General features: G+C 48.8%; 1 protein-coding gene across 1 annotated transcript in view; it reads right to left on the bottom strand.

Annotated features, from left to right (window-relative positions):
* Positions 1–17,337: 17,337 nt before the first annotated feature.
* The window catches only part of HS6ST2 (heparan sulfate 6-O-sulfotransferase 2), a 134,602-nt gene continuing 129,211 nt past the window's right edge, over positions 17,338–22,728 (bottom strand). The window contains exon 2 of the mRNA XM_074882804.1: positions 17,338–20,271. Coding sequence (XP_074738905.1) covers positions 19,569–20,271 — 703 coding nt within the window. The 3' untranslated portion in view covers positions 17,338–19,568. The remainder of the gene's footprint in view (positions 20,272–22,728) is intronic.

Here is a 22,728-nt window from a genome sequence, read left to right as displayed (position 1 = left end):
TGTGAAGTCTATTATTTTCTGGTGTCCCTCATTTTGACTCACGCCACATCCCGTATTTGGCGTGGGGCAGGCTGAGAGGCAGGCTCCTGTCTGTGGGTGGACGTATAGGTGCTTTACATCTCCAGCTGGCTTTAGAAGCGTGTGATCTGCTCACGGCATCCATTTGAGGCAGGCTGGCCATGCCCATGCTTGGCTAACCTGGGCTGGGATTTGCACAGAACTGCAGCACTTCAGCAGGTTGCTTAGCTGGTAGGTTTAGAGGGCCTATATTTGAGGTTAGATGCTCAGCTGGGTTGCGCACACAACTCTGTGAACAAGCAGAGGACCAGCTGGATGAACCTTAAATCCTGCCATGGAGAGGAGAAACAGGAATATCCTGGACCTCTGTGCTCTGGGCTGCCCCAGGGAAGGGGAGGAAGCCAGAGAGGACCAGACTGGGGTCCCTCAGTCTCTGGCTTCTCATCTGTGTTCCACAGCCTCCTGTGCAGGAATTACAAAGCAGGAGAGGTTCGTGTCTTTGGCAGGTGTCTGGAGGGAAGGGATATTACTGTGTTTTTGTGAACAGCCCATGGATAGCAGAAGGAGCAGGTAGATTGGATATCCTTCCTGCATTATGCACCACAGCATGCTCACCCCACCAGGCTGCAGTGAGCAAGTGACCTTTCGCTCTTTACTGCTAAATAAAACAGCAGAAAGTAGCACGTGGTGTAAGGTAGTTGTAATGATGGAGGAAGAAATATCCCTGGTACTCCGCGCTGCACAGGGCTGCCAAGCACACACGTGTGGGAGGGCAGGACTGGTGGCACTGGGCGGGCATGGCTGTCTGGGCACTGGAGAAATTAGCATCTGCAAACACTAAGACCCAGAGCAATTCCAGCACAGAGCAGGATTTCCTTCCACTGCACTCCGGGTGCAGCTCTCCTGCTGGGAAGTAAATGACCACTCACACAAGCCAGCACAAGGCAGTCAGGGATTTTTACAGTTGGAAGAGATCTCCTCCCTCCTGCCTTTCAAGTGATGAGGTTCCCAAGTAGCCTCACGTACCAGTGAACGAGGAGGACCGGACAGAGCCCCCAGTCCTGTCACAGCCCTCTCTCCATCACCCTGTCGCCCTGGCTCCACCAAACTCTCCCTGCAGCTGTTTGCCTACACAGTGAGCTGGTCCAGGGCTGCCGTTCTCCTCCCCATGGACACAACAGTCACGCTCTAATTCCAGCTTTGGCTTGCTCCCAACAAACCTATTTGGGTCCCATTTTCATGACTGGCGGCTGCAGCACAGAAGGGCACCCGCTGCATTGCCCGAGTCAGGCTCCCGTGCTCCCGGAAACGCAGGCTGCCACCGACTGTCGCCTGTCCCTGCCATCTCCTGGGGGTCCAGCCATGGCAATGGCCCAGCTTGCCCTCTGCAAAGCCCTGCTAATGTGCATGCCCACGGATGCAAAATGTGAACAAATCCACATGTGGAGCAGAAACAAGGCTGCAGATCTGTGCCCCAGTGGCAATGTATATATAGAATCATAGAATCATTTAGGTTGGAAAAGACCCTTAAGATCATCGAGTCCAACCATTAACCAAACACAGTCAAGTCCACCAGATATATAGAAAGAGATTGTATTTTAGAATAATTTGGGCCAAGAGGGCTAACGAAGGCTGCAGTCGTTCTCTGGGCCAGTGTCACCTTGCCACCCACTTGTAGATCCCCTTGTGGGGCCATGAGACCTGGTGCTCCTCTGCATACCATGCTGGAGAGACCTGGTGCTTCGGGATGATGCTGTGACCCCCCTCCCCTGTCCCACATTCTTTTGGAACTTTGAATCCTCTGAGGCACTAAGAGAGCTACAAGCTAATTCCAATTCTTGCTGTTAAAGCCTGCAAATCCATCAACAGAGTGAGCCAGACACTGCTATGGGGAGCACCAGGGAGGTAACTCATTACAGTTCCCATCCCTGCTTTGACAAGCCCCAAGGAAAACACAGAAAGAAAGCACGCAGAGAAGAAGATTCACCCTCACCCCCACTATAAAGTCCTGCCCCAGTCTCTAACTTCCTGTCGCGTTGCATTTTCTTGCTGCAAAGTTTTCTTCAGAAGGTTTTGTCCTGAATTCCTCAATGTGCAGAGGCAGAGGAGCTCTGGGTCCGCTGTCACTCCACAGGTTGCTCACCCTCAGGGCAGCGAAACCAAGTGTTTGCTGTGAGAGGATCTTGCATTGCATTTCTGTGATCTCCTACTGACTGTGCTAACTACAGGAAATGCTGAAAATAAGTCTGCAACACCTAACCCCACTCAAGCAGAAGTTGCTTTTAATGGTCACAGATGAATATTAACCCTAACACGTGTTACCAAGGGGTAAACAGAGATGCAGGCCATGAGCTTGGCTTAGAAAACAACATTTTACATAAAAGGCTGACATGCCAAGATAAATCCTGGTAGAGTATTAGAAATCTTTTCTTCTTATCAGCTGAATGTTGGCAAATAACAGTTTTTAATAATCACAAATGACAATATCAAACTGCCACACCCCAAACTGAAATTATCGCTCCCTTCTTCTGGCAGGTGGGGAGGGATTTCTCAGCTTTCCTCCTCTTTTTAAACAACTGCTGCAGCAAAGAAACACTAAAAGGTGTAAAAAACCACACAATCTTGCGTGGTAGTGACATTGACAGATGTGATGGTGCGGGCTGTACATGACGTTGTGATTTTTTATTAATAACTCTGCACTGCAGAGCTCAGTTAGGAAAAGAAGGAGCACCTGAGTGCGTGGGGAGGACAGCTTTGTTCTTTGGACTTGCAAGAGAAGGAACGTAACGTCGAAGGTAGAAACACCATAGGGGAACAAGAACTCACAAGGGAGGCAATGGGCCGTGGGCGGTTGTGAGCATCAGGTACATGCAGGAAAGAAGACCCCAAAGATCAGGTAGTCAGACTCTTAAATGAGATGGCTTGGACCAGCAAAGAGAGGGCAGGAAAAGATGCTCTCGGTTAATTTGTGGGAGCAGATAAGGGAGGCCCAGATGTGTTAAACTAAAGCCTTTGGGAGTTGTTCTTCGCTGACTGGTGTAGTGGGATACCCACAGGACACCACTTAGTCCCTTCCTTCAGCAAAAGAATGTTCCTGTCCCCCCTCCCCTGCACACACCTATGCAGAGATGCGCAGAGCCAGGCAAGATGGGGAAGGAGGGCTTGCTCCTTCTCCAACGGCCTGCAAACCACTACGGCCGCCCTGTTTGCCCCTCTCCTAAGCAGCCATGGAGGAACTGCTCTGCAGGGAGGACCCGGCGGCTGTAGCAGCAGTCAGGCACAGCCCTGCAGAGAGCAAGAGTGCCAGCATGTGATGAACACGCTGTCCCCAGTCACGTCGCCGCACCGCCGGGGGGAAGGAAACTGAGCTTCAAAGGGAGGGGAGGCAGGAGGGGCCCGAGTTTCCGGGGGCGGCTGCTCCCCAGTGTTTGTCATCGTCCGAAGGAAGAGTGAAAGTTTTTGCTCTTGGGATAATTATTAAAGACATTTGGGTTTTGCTTTCACATGCCCTCTTCTTTTTTTTTTTCTTTTCTTAATTAACTGTAAACCCCATCCTGGCTGTTAAACAGGGATCTGTAGAACTGAAGCTTGTATAACCGTAGTGATTTATGTTTCTCTGGAAGTCAACTGGCAATTCTGAGGAACCCCACCCAAGCCTAGCAAATACTGAGCGAGTGCGCTGACTCACTGGCTGCTGGCACTCGCTTCTCTCCCTCGATGGCCGGAGCCTGCACCCAATTCAGGCGCATGCGAGACGGTTGTGGTTAATGAACTCCAGTCCCCAGTGACTCTACCTTACACTGGAGAAGTGCCTGCCAAAACCTCCCTCTCCCAGGAGAGGTTTGGGCAGGAAGAGCAGCAGCGCTGCGAGGCTGAGTCGAGCTGTAATCACCAGAGCAATGCACTGAAGGAACCAGCGTGTTGGCATAGCCTCTGCCTCCAGCAAGGGCTGGTAACCTGCCTCCAGTTCACAAGCATTTATGTCACCTGAAGGCAGAGGAGAGCCCTGCAGAGCGGCCTGCATGGTAAGTCCTGACACAAGCCCCTTTGCTTTGCTACACCATGAGAGCAGTCAGGAAGGGTAAATGAGCTTGAGGACACTCTCCAAAAATCCAGTGCTTATTGCAGAAGGCTCAGCTGAGGAAGCAATAGCCCCCTGAGCAACTGGCACAGAGAAGCCCAAGTTACAGAAATCAGTTCAGCCATTTGCAGGTGTGATCTTGGGTTTAAAAAAAAAAAAAATAAAGGCGTTACCATGTTGTTAAAATGGCCCCTGCCTACTCAGCTGTCTGCTCCCTCGCATTAATGCAGTCATGTTTGATGACTTGAGGGAAAAAAGTCCCTTTTGATTGCAGCGCTCCCACCAGCTGTGCAGAGCCAACCTCACAGGCTGGTTCTTGCCTGCCTCATGGGGCATCTCCCAGGGCTTGCAACACATCCCCTATACAAAAGGGTCCCCCAGGACCACCAGCTCACTGACCCACCTGCCTGCACGCTCTGTCCCAAAGAAGAGCCCCTTCCCATGCACCCAGAGATAGCAGCACCGTCTGCGGGGGCACCTGGGTGGTGTTTGTCTGGAGGAGCATGTGCTGAGCTCCTACAGTTCCCAAATGCCGGAAAGCAAACCAGCTGGGCTGGTCTTTCCCTGCTTTCTTTCACTAGCTACCCATCCAATATCTGCTGTAATAAAAAAGGCAAATCAGAAAACAATGCAGTCTGTTTGTGTGTTGTAAACTGGGAGAACAGCTGCTACTCCTGGGCTAAATGGGAAGCCTTGCTACGAGAGCCATAAAAAGCAGAGTTTCTACTTTCAGTTGCTGCATCATATTGCAAAGAGTGGCTTCTGGCAGCCTTGCTGCCTTTTTTCTAAATAAACTAGGTACGGTAGTGGGGAACAACACACAGGATACAACTTTGTCCCTCAGCACTCAGCTGTGCCTTCGGAGAGCCTAAGATGCATCTGAGAAGGAGAAAAATTGTTTCTCAACAATGCCCAGCATGCAGGGAACCCTACCATACCCTGCTCCTGGTGTGTCCTGCCGAATCGCAGCATCACCTCTGAACACAACCAGCTCCATCCCCCCGTGGAGACCTTTCCCTGCAGATCACAGCACCGACAGATATTGTGTCTGGTGTGCATTTCAGATCACACTGGAATAACATCTCCCTGGGTCATTGGTAGACTTAGGATGCAGCTGATGCTAAGGAGGTATCTTCCTTTCCCAGATTAGTCTCTTTGGCTCTTCCAGTGTCACGGCTCCAAGCAGAAGCGTGTGCCAGGCTTCATCAGAAGCTAAAAGCCGCTCTAAATCTGATCTTGGGCCAGGCTGGGCAGCCTAGCTTGCATACTCTCCACCATACCGAAACACACAGCTGCTTTGTTTAAGCATTACTCAGCTAATATTTTTTTTTCTGTGATTTACAAAAGGTGCATTAATCACTGTGGGAGAGGCCGGGAAGGATTGCTACTCCTTGCACCACCGCGGCTCAGACCTGTGGTCCTCAAAATGCAGTGGTGTGCACATCCCACCTGCCGAGCCCTGCATCCACCACTGTGCCATGGTTCAAGTGAAATCCTGGAAACCCTTCCCGCCTAGTTAGCTAGTGTCTGGTTCTCTCTTCCAGCCTGTTGCTGGATTTCTTTATCCCCAGGGTCAGGTCTTTTGGGGAATTGCATCGTCAGACCCAGAGACCCTTTGAAACTTTACACAGCTGGGGACACAAAAAGAGCACAGGAGCAAGAGGAAATAAATAAATAGGAGATGTCTGCTCTTTGCTGAGAATAACCCTGTTTGATGGGAGAAAACTTTTGTCCTATTTTCTGTTTTATCAGTGGAACAGCGCTTGACAAGACCACTGCTTGGCTTTTCTTTTCTTGTTGTTCAGAGGGAAATATTTCTGCCTTAACAGAAATGATGTTTCCTTACAGACAGAAAAGCAGCCCTTGCCCGAGCTGCAGCATAGACAGCTCATCAAAGCTGCAACAAAGATGCCGTTGTACTGTAACCCAGCAAAGCAAACAGCCTGCGCCTGTTATCGTACAGGCCTCACATATGCAGCACTGTAATGACCATTAATAACAGCATGGGCTAAATTCTCATACCTCTGCACTGATTTCAGCATTGTTCCAGTAACAGCCTCAATCTTTTCCATAAAGCCGCGGGTGCAAGCCGTCCCTGCAAAAATACAGCCCTCGGAGCGGCTGTAGGGCATGTCCTGGCCTCGCAGTGCATTACCCTCCTCAAGGGTCCTTCATTGCACGGGGATTATGTCACCAGTTCCTAATATTAGCTTAAAAAGAAGGCAAAAAAGATTATCTGTGTTTCTGTCATCGTAAGTCAGCCTTTATAAACAAGCATCCTTCAGCTGAGGAAAACGGGGGCCCGGGAGGCGGTTGGAAGCTGGGACTTTGCTGGTGAGCTGGGAAATCCCATTCCCTGTTTCCCAACACAGAGAGGGGGTCAGGCAGAAGAAAAGCAAAGGAGCTCCCTCTCCCCCAGCCCCAAGGAATCCCTCCATGGGAAGCTGCAGATATTGGGAGCGCAGGGGATTTTAAGAAGGAATCAGGCAAATTTGTGGGTGATGGGCACATGGGGACCATGGTGATTCACTCCCTCTCCTGCACTGGAAAGCAAAGATGCTGGAAGCAGGAGAAAAAGCTGGAATTTCAGATGAAACAAGTCTGCAAAAATAATTTCCAATACTCTGAAACATTTTAATTGGGTCCTGGATACCTTCAACAGTGGCAATTTTTCCTGCTGAGAGTGGTATATGGTGTAAAAGCATTTCCTGGCTGTATGTACAATGTTTCAGTGCGGAGCAGGAATACAGGGTAAACATCCAAAAGGACCAACATCACCTAACAAGGAACATTCTCAAAATGCCACATTTTGATGTGATTGAAATCAAAGCCTTTTTCCCATCTAAAACTTTGACAAAAATCAGCATATACAACCAATACTCTTTACTTTCAACAGAATTGCTCCTCCAACATCCTCAAACAGACTTTTCCAGGCTTTGCTTCTCAAAGACACCCATTTTCCCAGGGGAGAAGGGCAGGAGCCTGGCAGCAGCCTGGGGATTGGTTTTTCCATAGCTCCCTCTAGCGTGTACAGTCCAAAATGGGATTTAACACATACATTGAATTTTACGCACTTGATGCAATCTCAAATAGATTTAATACAACAGGCACTTAAAATGTATTTCCAGAGAAAATGGTTGCTCTAGTAGAAATTCTATCATTTTTCACAGAAAAAGAGCTATTTGAGCTGCACGATCAGCTGGCTGCGTTTTGCATGATCACAGAGTCTGATTTCCTGTGCTTTTGAACCAAAAATTAAAAGGTCAGAAAGACTCTTCTGTAATAGCAGTTCTGGCCTATTTTTCACCTATCACTTTTTAATTTATTCATATCTTCCTCAGGGACTAATCTACCTATTAGAATAATAAGGTTATTTTCTGAGTCTAATCTAAGAAAATAAATTAAAAAGTCTAAACCTTTCATTAGATCTGAGAGAGACAGAATTTCTCGGTCAAGGAGAGCTGAGACACTCAGGAATAGATGTCCAGCAAATAACATTTATTAATTATGCATATTCATACCCACAGCCATGGATGGCAGGCAGCCTCCACAAGCAGACTCGTAGAAGGCTGCCTGCAAACTAATGTGTTAAGTAAATAGCTCTTTTATTGGTCTAAGTAGTCACATAGTAAAGGAGCTCACATTTCCAAGTATCCGTGGAGCAAAATAATAGAAACACTATTAAAATCCAGAGAAAGATAGATTGCATTATATCGCCTAAATTAAAGCCTAAATTGTTACGGATGTAAACATTAAGGTTCCTACTTTCTTCCAGTTCTGAATACCAAGCAGAACTTGGCCAGCATGTATAAATCCTTTCAATAAATTTTTTTTTCCCCCTGTAGTTTTGTGTTTGTTTTTTTGGTTGGTTTTTTTTTTTTTTTTTTTTTTTTGATCTTTGCATTTATTGTAAGCCCAGAAGCATGACTGTACTGGAAAGACCAGGTCATTATGGCTTCAAGCAGATAACGTGCCAGTGGCAGCTCACCCCCTCCACTGCCTGCCAGCCATGAGCAGCTGAAGGATCCCACGTCCAATGCTCAGCACCTCTGAGCTCAGACCTCCACCCTGGAGCTCAGGTGGGGCTGGGGAGGGGGAGACTTTGCCCCTGAGGGCAGAGGTCCAGGTAGCGGCTGCAGGCAGAGTGGGCTGGGATGCGATGAGAGGCCCAGGCACCTCTGCTGCTTTGGCAGGCGAAGGGACCATCGAATATTCAGCGCCATGATTAGCAGCACACTCTTCCTCACACAACAGTCTATGGCAGCGGGCATCCTCGGCTTTGCGGGCCCAAGAAATGAGCTCTTCTCTGAGGTGTCACCAATCAAGTCACCCTTGAGACATGCTAGATGTGTCCCTTCTCATCTCGGCTACATCTTCTTTGCTCCCCTGGATGCTGAGCCCTCCCTTGAGGAGCCAGGCTGACCATGAGCAAAAGCAAAACAAACAAGTCATACCCCAGTCATTTGGTGGAGCAAATCCAAGGTGCATCCTGCTTAATTAGCAGTCCTGAGAATCAATCAGAGCCATTTCCCAGGATTGGAGCAATAGAGCTGCATGCAAGTGCTTGTGTCCAAGCCCCTGCGTGAGGTCTGCGAGGAAGATGAGTGCTGCCAGGGTCAGAGATGGGGATGAAGGGCAATGAGGACCAATGTCCTCTGTTGTGATCTGCCACACACAAGCAATATATAAAATGTTCAACCAATTGCAGTGCAGAGAGCTCATTTTTGCAGTTGACAATGACAAAAGGCAGTTTTGCCATGCTGTCACCCTCAGAGCAGTCTCCCTCCCACCCTGGGGCCTTTCCAAACCCCAATGCAAGGCACTGCACATCTCTGTGCCTGCATTTCCCTGCCAGGGAGGCTACACAGTGTGCACAGACCCACTGAGCACTGCAGGGATGGAGGCAGGCAGCGTATTGCACCATCCCTGGAGGCACAGGGGACCAAGCATCGACAGTGGCTGGTGCCAGCTGAAAGATATTTCTTTAAAGAGTCAGAATGAACTGACCCATGACTATTCAGAACTTACACTAACAGCAACACCTTTTTTAAGAGCATATCACAACTGTTAAGGGTGGCTGAGATTAGATCATCTCTACTGGCCCCCTGCACGTGGTGGGCTCCCACCATGGTTCAGCCAGTTGCACTTGCACTGGGTCCAACAATTTTGTCTGGCAAAAGCATCCCCTGCACGACGGCAGCCAGCCTTCATCTGGAGACAGCAGGAACCGGAGAACCCCCTGCTCCCCTTGGTGGCTTGTTCCAGCAGTTAATCACCCCCACTCAGAAATTTGTGCATGAACCAGTAACGTAAAATTAATGATTTCTTTCATCTCCTGCCTTGGCAGCCTGCTTGAGCTGCTTGTTCTACTGACAGTAATGATTCAATAATCTGAAAAACATTGTACTTCATTTACAGTATTAACAGCTGAGTGTACAGATACAGAGATTGTATTTATCCTCAAGGAAAGGCTGTTCTGCAGCCTGCAGAAGGTGACAGAATGAGTCACCTTTAGATCTTAATTTCTAGTGTTGCCTCTGCAGTCTTTGCTTTGTCTTCCATTTTTGTACAAAAGTGACAGAAAAGCAGCCAGCTCAAACGGGCTGTTAGGATTTAGGGAATGGGCTGCCAGATTCAGCAGCGTGTTGGGTCCGATCCACCTTTATCACGGCTCATGGTCTGCACCTTATAAATCTCTAGCCCAGGTAGTGACGTCTCATCCACCGCCCAGGTGGTTTGGGGAAAAAAACTCTGCCGACAGAGTGTGTTCAGTGAGTCCCACCCTGCTCAAGAACTGAGCACCACTGGGGAAAAATTGAGAGTCAGACATTTCAGTTCTGATCTCCTTCTTCCCAACCAAAATTTGACCCACTGCTCCCGGAAAATCAACGCAGCCAAACCAGATAATGCTGCCCCTCTGCCCTGCCACCGGGAAAAGAGAGAGATCAGCTTTGACAAATGCAGAGGGCCACAAAAAGTGCACTGCCTTAAAGAGCCATCAAAGTAATTTTAAAATCAATGTGATGTTTGACAAAGAGCCAGCATGACTCCCTCCAGATGGGCAGCGACATCCCGAAAGGCCCTGGGAGGGAGTTAAAATTCTGCAGGCAGCACTTCGCACGCGCTGACGCCGATGCAGCATTTTCTCAGCAAGGCCATAAAAAGGAAAAAAAAAAAAAAGGAAAAAAAAAAAAAAAAAGCATTGCAATAGTGTGACCCGGCAGCGAGGGGAAGCTGGTTGCACCGCGGCGTGTGAGTCAGCAGCACCGCGGTGTCCCCGCAGAGCCAGCCCCGCTCACGCCATCGGCACGGCCGGCCAGGCAGCTGCAGTGCGTAACGTGCTCTGAAGGGCACCGGAGGAAGGCAGGCCGTCATTAATTTTAATTTGTGTTCTCTCCATGACGGAGCTTGAGGACGCAGCGGGAGGGAGCAGCCCTGTTCTTGCTGCCGTGAAATCTGTGACTGCTTGGGAAAGCTGCTGTTGCAAACCTTGCCCCCTCTGCCTGCTTTGGCATCGGGTCTGCCTCCCCGGCGTGCCCAATCGGCCCCGGCACGCAGCAACGTTTTGGCAGGGCCTGATGCACGCGGCCTCCCTGGGCAGGATCGGGCACAGCGCTGGGCTGAGCCCTGGAGGGACCCCGTGAGCAACCCCAGCACGGAGGCAGCCGAAACGCAGCAGTGCTGCCCAAAGCGTGGCAGGGAGAGGGGCACAGGGCTGTGACAAAGACCCGCCACAGACACCGTCCTTCTCTGTGCGCCCACTCGCCCACCCTGAGCAGTCCCGGTGCCACCACTTTGCACCAGCAGACGGGGGGTCCCTGCTCCCGTGCGTACCCCTCTGCGGAGAGGACTAGCACACTCGTGACTCACCAACCCCACGTGTCTTCCAGGGTGATGGTCACACCCCAGGCTCCTCGACGAGGGGAAGAGCTCTCCACTTCTCCTCTCTGCAACAGCTGCCCACGTGTCACCTCTTGGCTTAGATGCCTGCCAAGGACACTGGCCGTAGGGACGGTACCTGGCACTGCCTGGGCCACCTCCAGGTGTGAGTCCTCCACATGCAAACTCGGACACTGGAGAGCAGGACCTGAGGGAAACAGTTCTGTGATTCCCTCCCCATTATTCCCATACATTTGCACTGTAAGAATACATTTTTCTATATTTTAAAAATTCAGCATATTGCTGCTTTTTATTCACAATTCATTGCTCCCAGGAAGCACCTGTAACTTTTATATATATAAATAAACAATGCAGCCTCATTAATTTTGCACAGCACCAAATCCAGCTTTATGTTATTTAATCAGGGGTGAAATGCTGGCTTGCACAGCCTCCTTGCTCCCCCATCTCCACCTTGTGCTTCCTGGAGAGGACGGGCAGATTTTCACCCCAGCTCCAGACCCCCTCCACCGCCATCCCCTCTGCCAGCCCAACCCTCACCCCATGGAGCACCCCACTTTTTGGCTGCTCAAGCCGGCATAGCTGTGGCCACGTGCTGGCAACGAGACCAGCTACTTGATGGCAAAAGGCAGCCCTGAACTTGGCAGGATGGGCTGGATGTGACATGGGACCACCGCTTCTGCAAGACCCGGTGCCCGGTGCCATCAGCCTGAGCTGCACAGCTCCAACTGCAGCTCCCAGACTGATGGTAACAAATACATCTTTTAAAAACCCCAAGCTTCACTAGCCCCAGCGCCTCAGGAGCTGCTTATTGGCAAAAGTACAATGTGCTCCTTCACTCCGGGGACGTCGGGGGATTTTGCAATGCGAGTGGTACTGTGGTGCCCATCGCAGGGAGGACAGTGTTACTTGCCAATCCTCAGCGTGAACAATTCTGACCTGATATAAAACGCCCTTTTCTAACACCTACCACCAATCTCTCCAGGGGGAAAGAGCCGCTTGTAAAGAGAGATCAGAGAAATTTGTTTGCCAGTTATTTCTCTTTCTGTAGGTATTCAGAAACCAAAGGAGCTGCCACTTGAAAGCGGGCGACGGCAGGGTAGCCAAAGGGAGGCAGGAGCCTCAGAGCCACCCTCCAGCCGAGGGACACGCTCACTGCATTCATCTGTCCACCTGAGCAATTAGCCTGCCTTGATCTAGGGGGCAGGCAGTGTATCTTTCTAGTGAATCAAAATAAATACATGCCCATAAAAAAACCTCTAAGGATTACAACAAACATCAATGGCAGCAGCAAATACACTTCCCAGCAGCAGCCCGGGTTATCCCCCAGCACTGGGAACACCACTGGGAACAGAGGAAAGGGGATTTTCTAACATTGGCCTTCAGCCCAAGCAGCAGGGTTATTCCAGGTGTGGCAGTTCTCCAGAGAACACAAAAATCCCAGTCATGACTGTAAAATCTGTGGCTGGTCTCTGCAAACATCTCTGGGGGACACAAGTGTGGGGCACACTGCCAATTGGTACAGCATGGCTTCTACCCACCAGCACCACGGGCATCCTGACCCTGACACGCAGCTGGCCCAGCACACGGCCAGCGTGCCCCAGCCGTGCTGGTGCTCAGCTGGGATGTGCACCGCAGCACCTGCCCTGCAGGGAGGATTTGGGTTCTTTGTATATTTACCCCCTCATAAAACCACGAAGCTGCTCAAGGGGAGCAGAGGTCCCTGCTTGGAGCCTGGCGGCAAGACGTGGGTGACCGCCAGCTACAGCCAGCCTGGCCGCAACGCTCCTGAGAGCGGCCCGCCGCAGAGGGGCTTTGCCCGGCCGCTGTTCGGGGTGTGGGGCGGTGACACGGGCTGGTGCACGGCTGTATTCTGCATGGGCCGCTGCTGCCTGCCAGAGCAGAGAAGCCGCAGCAAATCCCTGCTGCCACAGTGAGCATCGGCACAGCCTTGGAATGGCAAAAGCTGCACTGATTTTGGGTTTGTGCAGCTCTCGGTGAAGGAGATGTCGGTTTAGGATGCAGGGGCTCCACAGGGCTCCAGAGTCTTCCCAGTGTTGCTGGTTTATTTTTGAAAGGAATCAAAACATGACATATGAAAGTCAGGTCTGCAAAACAGTACTGCTCAAAGCATGGGGACAGATCATCTCCCCAGTGGGCACTTCTCTACATGGGTCCTGCTGCTCGGCGGCGCTGGGGACCCCTGCCCAGCTGAGGCTTCTCACCCAGCCCCGTAACCACTTCCTGCACGCCTTTACCCTGAAATCCTGCCACGGGGCCGTCCTGGGGCCAGCTCACCAGCCACACGCAGAGCACATCTGCACAACTGCAGATGCCCCAGGAGGGACAGGCTGGTCCTGGAGCCTCACGCCCGACACACCCCATGCCCCCAGCCCCGCAGCAGCATCTCCCCAGAGCACCCCAGGTGGGTGCTGCAGCCGGGTGGGCTCTCACCTGGGCAGGAGCCAGCCCCAACCTCCAGACAGTGGCAGCCTGCGGGGATGGGCCCCTGCCCTGTCGTGCATTAATAGGGGATTGACTTCAAAGTCCTGGAGCAGCTGATGCTGCTGAGGGGGCTGCAGCCATTCAGACAGCTTTATTCATTAGTAATTAGGCAGGCATTGTCTGGCATCTAGATTAATCCCACTTTTAATTATTTTGAAACTGTGTGAGATTTCCCAGGCATTAAAGATTATGTACGCACTTGCTGATTCCACAGCAATTATTCTAATGTAATGATGTCTATTAATACACTTCCCAGCTTGCCATGCCCAGAGGGGAAATTCCCAGTTTCCCCCTGTGGAGCACACATCTCCCATGCGGCATAACCCCCCCTATCCACCTGCTTATATTGCACAAAATAATACTTTCTATGTGCTTCACCTAATATTAATAACACTACAGAGCTGTCGCTGTACCGAGCACCAGGCACCACTTGCAAAGTGGGTGAGAGACCCCTCGAGGCCCCGTGTCCCCTCGCAGCCACAGAGCAGCAGCTCCTGCTGCGGGGATGGGAGTGGAGGCCCTGCTGGAAAATCAGGAGCATCCTTCCTTCCCTGAAACTGCTTCAGAGCTCACACTCAGCTGCAGTCCACCCAAAAAAAAAGCAGCTTATATTTGTAGGGCTATTTGAAATGAAAAGGTCACAATACTTCCATCCTGGGTCAGGCTAAACCATTTGACCTGAAATCAAAGGTTTAATTCAGTTCCTGGATCATCTGAACTCCTTACAGATTGCCTTTACAATTTAAAGACAGTATTTAAAAGAAGAATGTCATTTCAAAGAGGAACAATAATAGAGGTGTGAGCTGAGAACCTCAAAACAGAGAGTTGCTCTGAAATCTCCTTTCATTTGGCCTAAATATCCATTGAATTCATCCCATTTCACTATAGCTCTCATCATTCCTAAACTTCATTTACCAGAAAATTTATTATTCACTGGCAAAACAAGTGTTGTGCCACTGGCCACCAAATTTATGCTGTGGAGCTGAGACCTCATTAGCAGAACAAAGGCTCGACTGAATGTTGTGCCAGGAGTCATTTGCAGCCCTCTGTCCGTGAATGCCCATCAGAAAATACATATATCTGACATAAACTTCTATAGTTTATATAGTTTATGTAGATGTTTATGTCAACAACTGCTTGTGAACATCCTTGCAAGTGAAAATCTTATTTGCAGTCATACGAGGGAAGATAAAAATTCAAAAAGCCGAGAATACCAAAAGGAGGCAGTCGTATTGCCCTGAAAATGAACACTCAGCCCTCACTATAAATATTTTGATCGCTTTGCATATATATTGTTTCAGCATTTCATTGCTCCCAAAACAAAAAGCGATATAACCTCACCTGTCTGGCCTAATGCATCCTCGCAGAGCTAAACTGCATGACAAAGCTTCTTGGTAGAGACCACGGGTAATTTGGCTGATAGATCCTCTGGAAGCTTAGAGTCAAATTTGATTTCAGGTCTAAACTCATCCCTCCGTCCCTACAGATAGCAGAGCAGCGATATTAGCATGATGGCAATGCAGTTGACTCTGAACTCAAGAAATGGATTAAATGAAATTACACTCTTCCCTGATGAGGCTGGTGGAACAGGGAGATTGCTTTAGGAAATCCAGAATTGAATTTCATAGGTAAGAGTTCAGATGTTGTGCTATTTGCTCAGGGAGGTTTTGTGCAGGCTGTTCCTCTCCTCCGTGCAGGAGCCGTGGCTGACAGCGGGGTGGGAAGGACAGATGGTGCCGGCTGCCTCCAGAGCCTGGATCCCACTTTTGTTTGCATCACAACTTGGTTTGTCATTGCTCCATCCACCTTGGAGGTGGGAGATCCCAACTCCCCCATCCCAGCATCCCCATTCCCACATGTGGTGGGAAGGACCCTCTGCTTTTCTCCTCCCATGTGCAGGGACCCGGCCGGGTCCAGCAATAACCAAACCATCCCCAGCTCCACCCACGCTTTAGAGACAGGGATATTTTTAGTAAGTGAAAGATTTAAATCTATCAGCTGCTTGGAAGATATTTCTCCTGCAGAAGACATCTCCCTAAGATTGACCTCTCCACCCAGAGCTGCTCCCTGTGGCTCCCCGGGAGCACGTGGGCCAGCCTGGCAGCCCAGGTCTGCAGCTGAAGGTTTGCATTAGTTTGACAGGTTCCCTCAATTATCTGATATTTCTGGCTGAAATTTAAGAGAGGAGATGTATCAGTTTTTCTTCTTTCCTCAGTGATCTCATGAGCTGAAACAGCAATTGCACTCCTATCTGTTGGGTCTTATTCATGGCTCTGATCATTTTGGATAATGTGTGAATTAAAAAAATTACATTAAAAAGAACATTAGTTAATTTTTACTCAAAAATGACATAATTGGAATTTCAATACACATGTATTACAGAATACTAAAATATATGTTATACAAAAAGGCTGCAAAATTAATTGACAGAAATCAGCTGAGCAGTTCACTTCCAACAACCCTTATGTTCCAGGTACCCCTTAGGAAAGTTTTATTCCCAAACTATCAGCCCCAAATATGGCACTTTGCAAGGCCCCACAGGTTTCACATCTATCAACTTTCCAATCTTTTGGAGGGCAAAATGAACCAACCCATTCCCTTTAACATTACATATTAGTGCTACACATCTCCATCTCCAAAGCAGCCCTTGGCTCCACACGAACTGCCCCAGGCTGATGCTGGCAGCATTGGTGTTGCTGACATCCCTATCTGGCAGAAACGTAAGAGACATCTTGGTGCTCAGGAGAGTTTTCTTAACATGTGTCCAGGCTTTTCCAAACTTACCGGAGGGTTTGAGTGCTATTTGATTCACTGCTGTAGCTCCTCAGCTTCTGAAGTTTGTCTGTCCAAACACATCCCCCCCTCCTCCATCCTTCCTCTCCTGTAGTAAAAGAATTTTCACAACTGTCAAAGTACTCCTCTCAAAAGGCAACCCCAATTGCTTTTATGCCAGACTTCACTGCTGGGTGCTTTTTGGGTTGCAGGGAAGCATCTTGCATGACCTCTATCCCATTAGCAGCTCCACCCGCAGCTTTCTCAGTGACCTAACAGACCTGTATATAAAGCCACGTCAGTCAAAAGCAGATTTGCTGGCAGACCCCTCTATTTGCAGAGGTAAGTTGTCCCTGCAGGCACTCGCAAGAGGAAGGGCACCTCTGTCCTCACAGGGGAATTCAACTAGGTCAAGGAGAGGTCTCCTATGGACACCTTTGGGTGTACCCCGCTGCAAGTCCTGCAAGCCTGTTGGTCTTTTATAGCCACCAAGAAAAAAATGCCTCCATCCTAATTGTAAAAAACCATCTTTTCTAGTTTATCTGGGGCATTATGCTCAATTAATTCTCACCTTTTTTTCCCATCTAATTCTGGTTTAGCTTTTTTGTGTTTTAAAATGTCCCCGGGATGGATGCAGCAGGATGCACTGGAAGTCAGCGGCTAGGCAGCATTCTCCAGAGCCAGCTGGAACAAAAATGAAGGATATCATGTAAAGGGAAAAAAAACCATACGCATACACACACATATATGTACATACACAGAAAGAATCCCTTAATGCTGCAGACCATTGACAATTGTATTTAAAATCACCAGAAACCACAGCTTGTTTTTCTGAGGACTGCTCAGAAAAGCAGTCAAAATCTCTGCAGTAACTCCTGAATCACAGAAAGTCCAAAGTGGTTTTGCTCTTCAAAGCTGTAGTTTAAATACACTTCAGAAAAGCCATGATTTTAAACTCATATACTTGCCTGTCAACTGCTATTTCATTTGTGTTGAAATTACTGTTCATTCTGAACTGTGCAATTCCCAACACACTGTCAGATAAAGAAATAATCACATGAAAATCAGAAGACTGTAGTTAAATTTTATTTATCAGTTCTATTGTTAAATTACACAATCAAAGTCAGTGGATCGGCCTGTAAATCTACACAATAAGACAGCGTCTACAGTGGAAATCAGTAGAATTTGATATGGTTATGACAAAACGGTATCCTTATATTCGTACATCCCCTATATACAATAAACAGTATACACAAAGAAAATGCAACTAGTCTCTGTAAACCATGCACACCACAGCATAAAAACAAAATGCACCTTCTGCAACAGGCCCTCCAGCTCACCCACGGTTAAATCCTGTTTACAGCAGTGCCTTTCAGTTTTAAGAGCGAATATTTTCCCCCGTAAAAACCAAAATACAACTGAGACATCATATTGGCAACTGCAGTTCTCATTTAAAAAAAAAAAAATTGCTGTACATGAAGTTATTCTCTTTTCCAAGCTGCGAATGCAGGGTATTGGTTTGCTGCTGCTTTGCCCTCCGCTTGCCCCTGGCAGCATTGCTGCCCCCCGGGCTGCAACACATCAGATGTAAAACAACTTCCAGATAACTTAGGCGTGGAGCCGTAAGATGTTTTTAAAGCCTTCTGCCTCATTTTATGACCCCCTGCCCTCTTGATATATAGAGTATTACAGGCGAACGGCAATAGTGCAAGTGAGCCTCGTAAGCGTCGTGCACAGGGGGACAGAGCCGCCCTTTCCGGGTGCCTCCATCGCCGCGCACCCGCACCGAGATCGCCAGTTAGCGCCAAGCTCGGGAGCGTTGCAGGCTACGTACAAAATTTCTAACTTGCTGAACGTATATAGCCCAAGCCTTGCCGAGGTTTGTCTTTTTTTTTTTTTTTTTTTTTTTTGCATAGAGATTTATAGGAGCCCCTCGCACCTCCTGCCCTATCTTCTCTCCCGGTCGGTCTCGGTGAGGCTGAAGAGCTGCAGGTGAGCTCGGTCCAGCTCCAGCTCCGCACCCTGTGCCCCAGCAAAGCCTGCTCGGAGCAGGCTGCTGCATCCCCGTGCATCGTGCAACCTTCTCATCCTGTATAACTATGGCTATGGTAAAACTGGTTTCCATCATTTTTAGTCATCGCTCATCTGTCATCGCTGAGAAGGGCTCAAGAGCGTAGGGAAAAAAAAAAGCCCTGTTCTTATCTGGTGTAGCAAAGATTTACTGGAAGTAAATCCTAATTCAAGTGTAAATCTACTTCTTCCATTGAGCAATTCTTGTCATAATATTGCTGGGATTAGAGAGTTTTATGATTTTTTAAAGACACTACACAAATATCCGCAACATAATTTCATCTAGTTTATACCACCAATTATTAAGGAATGATAAATTCAGCATTATGTATTCTAATGGGTAAGAAAGACTTAAAATTAGACACTGTCACAGGACTATAATTTGGAAAAGGCTTTATGAAACATGAAGATGTGCTATAACTTTTCCAGAATGGTTAAAATCATATTGCCCTGAAAAACTCTGGAAACAGTGTCTTTAACATTGGCATTGAGTTCAGAAAAGTATGTATGTCTTTTTTTTTTTTCTTTTTTTTTAATATGAGATAGACCAAGCTTAAAACTCTAAACAGCAGTAGGTAGAAAAAGTTTAAAATTTTAAATATTTATATAACTAGAGAAATTACTTCTATTCCTTTTAAAAGCCAATATTATACATAAAACTAGTCAATATTTTTTCTAGACCTTTATTGTTCCCTTCATCGTCCATTCATTAACTTGGTAAATATCATAAGCAGTTGGTGCCCTTGAAAACACATTATTAAAATAAAATTAACATAAAATCAAAGGGAAGAGGTTTTGCTCATATACTGTATTGTGAGAGTATGCTAAATGCTCATTATTAGGAAATGAGTTTGCTTCCCAGATAGATTTCAGCTGAGCATCATAAACATTTTCCAGCATCCCATTTTGTACTCATAACTAATTTACGGATTTTTTTTTCTTTTAAATAAACGTCCAAGCAACCATTTCCGATGAGCCTACTTGGCTCCTGTATTTCATAAATAATCCAACAAACCTAAAAAGGACAATTTAATTACACGCTAAGATTAAGTGTTCCACGTACAGTACAACATTTACTGCAAAGGCAACTGCAAAGGCAACATTTTAACCTCTTTTTGCTTCAAACCCTTGAGAAGCGTAATTTGTTGGGATTGCTCCGTCGTCTCCGGTTTGCGGGTTGGGTCGGGTTCTGCTTCGCTTTCGGTGTCCGGCGAGTCCCCCCCCACTACCGCCGCCACCGCTCCACGTTCCCTATGTAGTCAGTGCTGGAGCTGTTCTCGCCCTGCTCTCTCAGGCGCGCTTGCTTCGCCCTCAGGATCTTGCGCTGCTCCTGGCGTTTCCGCCGCGCTTCCTGGTGCTCCTTCTGCCGCATGTACTGGTACCGCTGCAAAAACAGGTCTTTTGCATAATCGTACAATTCCATGTCTAAAAAATTGAGGGCCTCGATGCGCTGCTGAGTCTGCTCATCTATCTCCACGCTGGAGGCCCTTGTGCTATTGTACTGTGTGAACGGCGAGATGAAGTTCATGTTGAAAGTCTTCTCAAAGAGATACTGAGTCTTCCGCTGAAATTCGGTCAGGCCGAAGAAGGCCATCCGCTTCAGGTTCTCCTTGGCACTGTCTAGCAGAACCTTATTTCTCTGCTCCTCGGGCATGACCGACAGGTTGTAGCATCCCACCAAGCTGAGGTCGGACAGCATGCGGACCTGGCGGTTGTTGGCGAGGTTGTAGGGGCAATCCATGAACTCCTGCAGGGAACAGCCCGACCAGTCGTCCCCCGTGTAGCAGCTGGGCAGCTCCTCGGTGGTCGGGGACCGCCCGTCGCAGACATGCAGGGACGCCTTCCACGTCGCTCCTCGCTGGACGTGGCGCCATTCGCTCAGGTATCGGGAGACGGGGTCACGCAGGATGGTGATATAGTAGAAATTCCTGCCAAGGGGAGAGGAAGGCAGAGCGTTTAGTCCCGCGTGTCTCCAGCACACAGTGCATTAACGTTCAAAATCAATAGAAACTTGGAGATGCACTTAAGAGGCTTTCAGGAGCCCTGCTGCAGAGCGCTCCTCTGCGTGCTCACCTCTGCAGGGTGAAGAACGGCTGAACAAACTCCCCGGGGGGAGTGGGAAGGGTTCTATCTACCTGCACATATCTGTCTCTGCTTAACGGGTTTTGCTTCTACAGAGGTAGAAGGGAACCCAAGACTTCCCTCTGTGCTGGGCTGCCCATGTGGCAACATGCTCCTGCTGGGTGCCTCAACCAATGCCCTCCCCAGACCTTGGGAGAATAATCAAAGTATCTCCCAGGATGTAGGTCCCAAGCCAAGCAGGGCACAGGCAGCTCTGGCTTTTCTATTTTCCTCGTACAACAGAGCTGCACTGACAAGTTTATATAGTCTGCAAAAAGCTGCTCGTGCTACATTTCCCAATGAGCAGCTGTGGGTCTCAGCTGCACGAGCCCCAGAGCAGCGTTACAACTTTGAGGAAGACATTTCCTACATTTCCTTTCGCAGGTCAGATAAATGGGATGTGCCTAGAAGCCCCAACCCACTTGCCCTGAAATGAGAACCTCGGAAAAGCCCATGCAAATTCTGTTTTATACTCCTGCCTTCACTTTACACAGGATTGCAACAATGAGGGAGGGGAGAGAAGTGAATAACAGGAAATTAAAGGATGCATTACAGCATTTTGTAAGAGAAAACATTTCCAAGGGAGGTGCTGCATTTGGCTTGGAGCAACAGGACAGTGGCACACACTGGGGACACGCTGCTGCAGGGAACCCCGTCAGCCACCAGCTGGAAAAGCTGCAAGCTCAACCTTACGTACAGCATTAAGAGATCACTCTGGGTTGCACATTAATATCCACCATCAAACACCGTGTTGTCCACCACCAGCAGCCTGAAGCCATACGCACCGAGCTCTTCGCACCTCCTTTATTATGACCACAACCTCAATGACAATGCTGGAGGTACACTGTCAGGATAGCAGCCATCTGCTTAAGTAAATGGAATTAAAATAGCTCAATAAGCAACTTGTCCTGCCAGGAAAGGCCACTCCTCCAGGATGAGGACACCGAGGAGGAGCGTGTGCCTGGGAGCCCCGAGCCCCCTGGGTGTGATTGCTGTGTCCTTGGTGCTGTGTAAGGAGGAGAAGGGACATTCATTTGTTTTCCCGAGTGGCATCAAGACTGGCCACCCCGCAGCCAATCTTTTGTTCCCTATCGTTTCTTTCAGCAGAAAAGCCACTAGATGTCAATGTTTTACAGAAAATTGTCTCTGGGTGGACTAAAAAGCAAATCACAAGCACCAAAAGCATCCAACAGCACAAGGGAAAGGAAACCTGGAGAGTTGCCATTCCTCTTCCCATTTAAAGCATCCAAGCTCATAAATAATTAAATAAGTAGAAAGTACAATAAACTTGCAAAACCAAATAAAGCCAAGGAGCCCAGTACAGCATCAGTGGCCGGACACAACGGCACCTCATGCTCGGAGAGCCAGGACACTGCAATCAGCACTATCACTGTCCCCACACTCACCCAGGCGCTCCTGCCACCTCCCTGGCTCCGAGGGCTTTGGCCGCATATTCATGCAGGCAAAGCGAGCCAAAGTCCCCCCGCCCCGACCCCGAGGAAAGTCCTTTTCCCCAAAAATGCCATTTAATAATTTCACAGTGAGAGCTGGAGTTAAGAGGGAACAAGGACAAAGCTCACTTCCATGGTGCACACCCAGGGCGGCAGCTGCCAACCTCACACTGTCCCTTGCAAAGATGGGAAGAGTTTTGCTCTGTCTCATCTCAGCAGGTCTCTGGCAGCGTTGCAGAACTCAACCTGGCAGAAGGAAAAGGCTTTCCACAAGCACCATCACCCCAAACAGCCACTCCCGATGAGCAGGAGCCGCCCCTGGTCATGCTTGTGCAGCAGGTCCCTTCGATACAGCAATGACACAGCCTTGTCGGGGTCCCCAGCATGGGGAAACGGAGCATCTCCGGGGCAAACCCAAGCCCCTTCTTCAACTCCTGCCAGGACTTCTCACCCTTGGATCTAGTTTATTTGGATACTGCACTAAAATAATGACCCAACCCTCAAGCAGGAACAAGTTAGTGCCATACAGCACTAACCTCTCTACTAACCACAGCAACTAACATAGTGACAAACCTCTGATGCCCAAAGAGGCAAAAGCAAAGCTGTGCTTACTCCAGAGCACTTTGTACAACCTGGCCCATCAGCAGTTCAGAAAGGCTGGGAGGGGAGCAGCATGCAGGCATGGGGGTGCTGCTGGCTAAGGGAGAAGGCCAACAAAACCATACACTCTAAGGTCGTCAAAGCAATCAATGGGGAGTTAATGCAAGAAGGGAAACAAATCCTGAGCCAAGATCGATACAGTGAGCATTTCAT

This window comes from Strix uralensis, chromosome 13 (assembly GCF_047716275.1).
Source record: "Strix uralensis isolate ZFMK-TIS-50842 chromosome 13, bStrUra1, whole genome shotgun sequence".
Classification (NCBI taxonomy): Eukaryota; Metazoa; Chordata; class Aves; order Strigiformes; family Strigidae; genus Strix; species Strix uralensis.
This window is presented reverse-complemented; position numbering and strand designations above follow the sequence as displayed.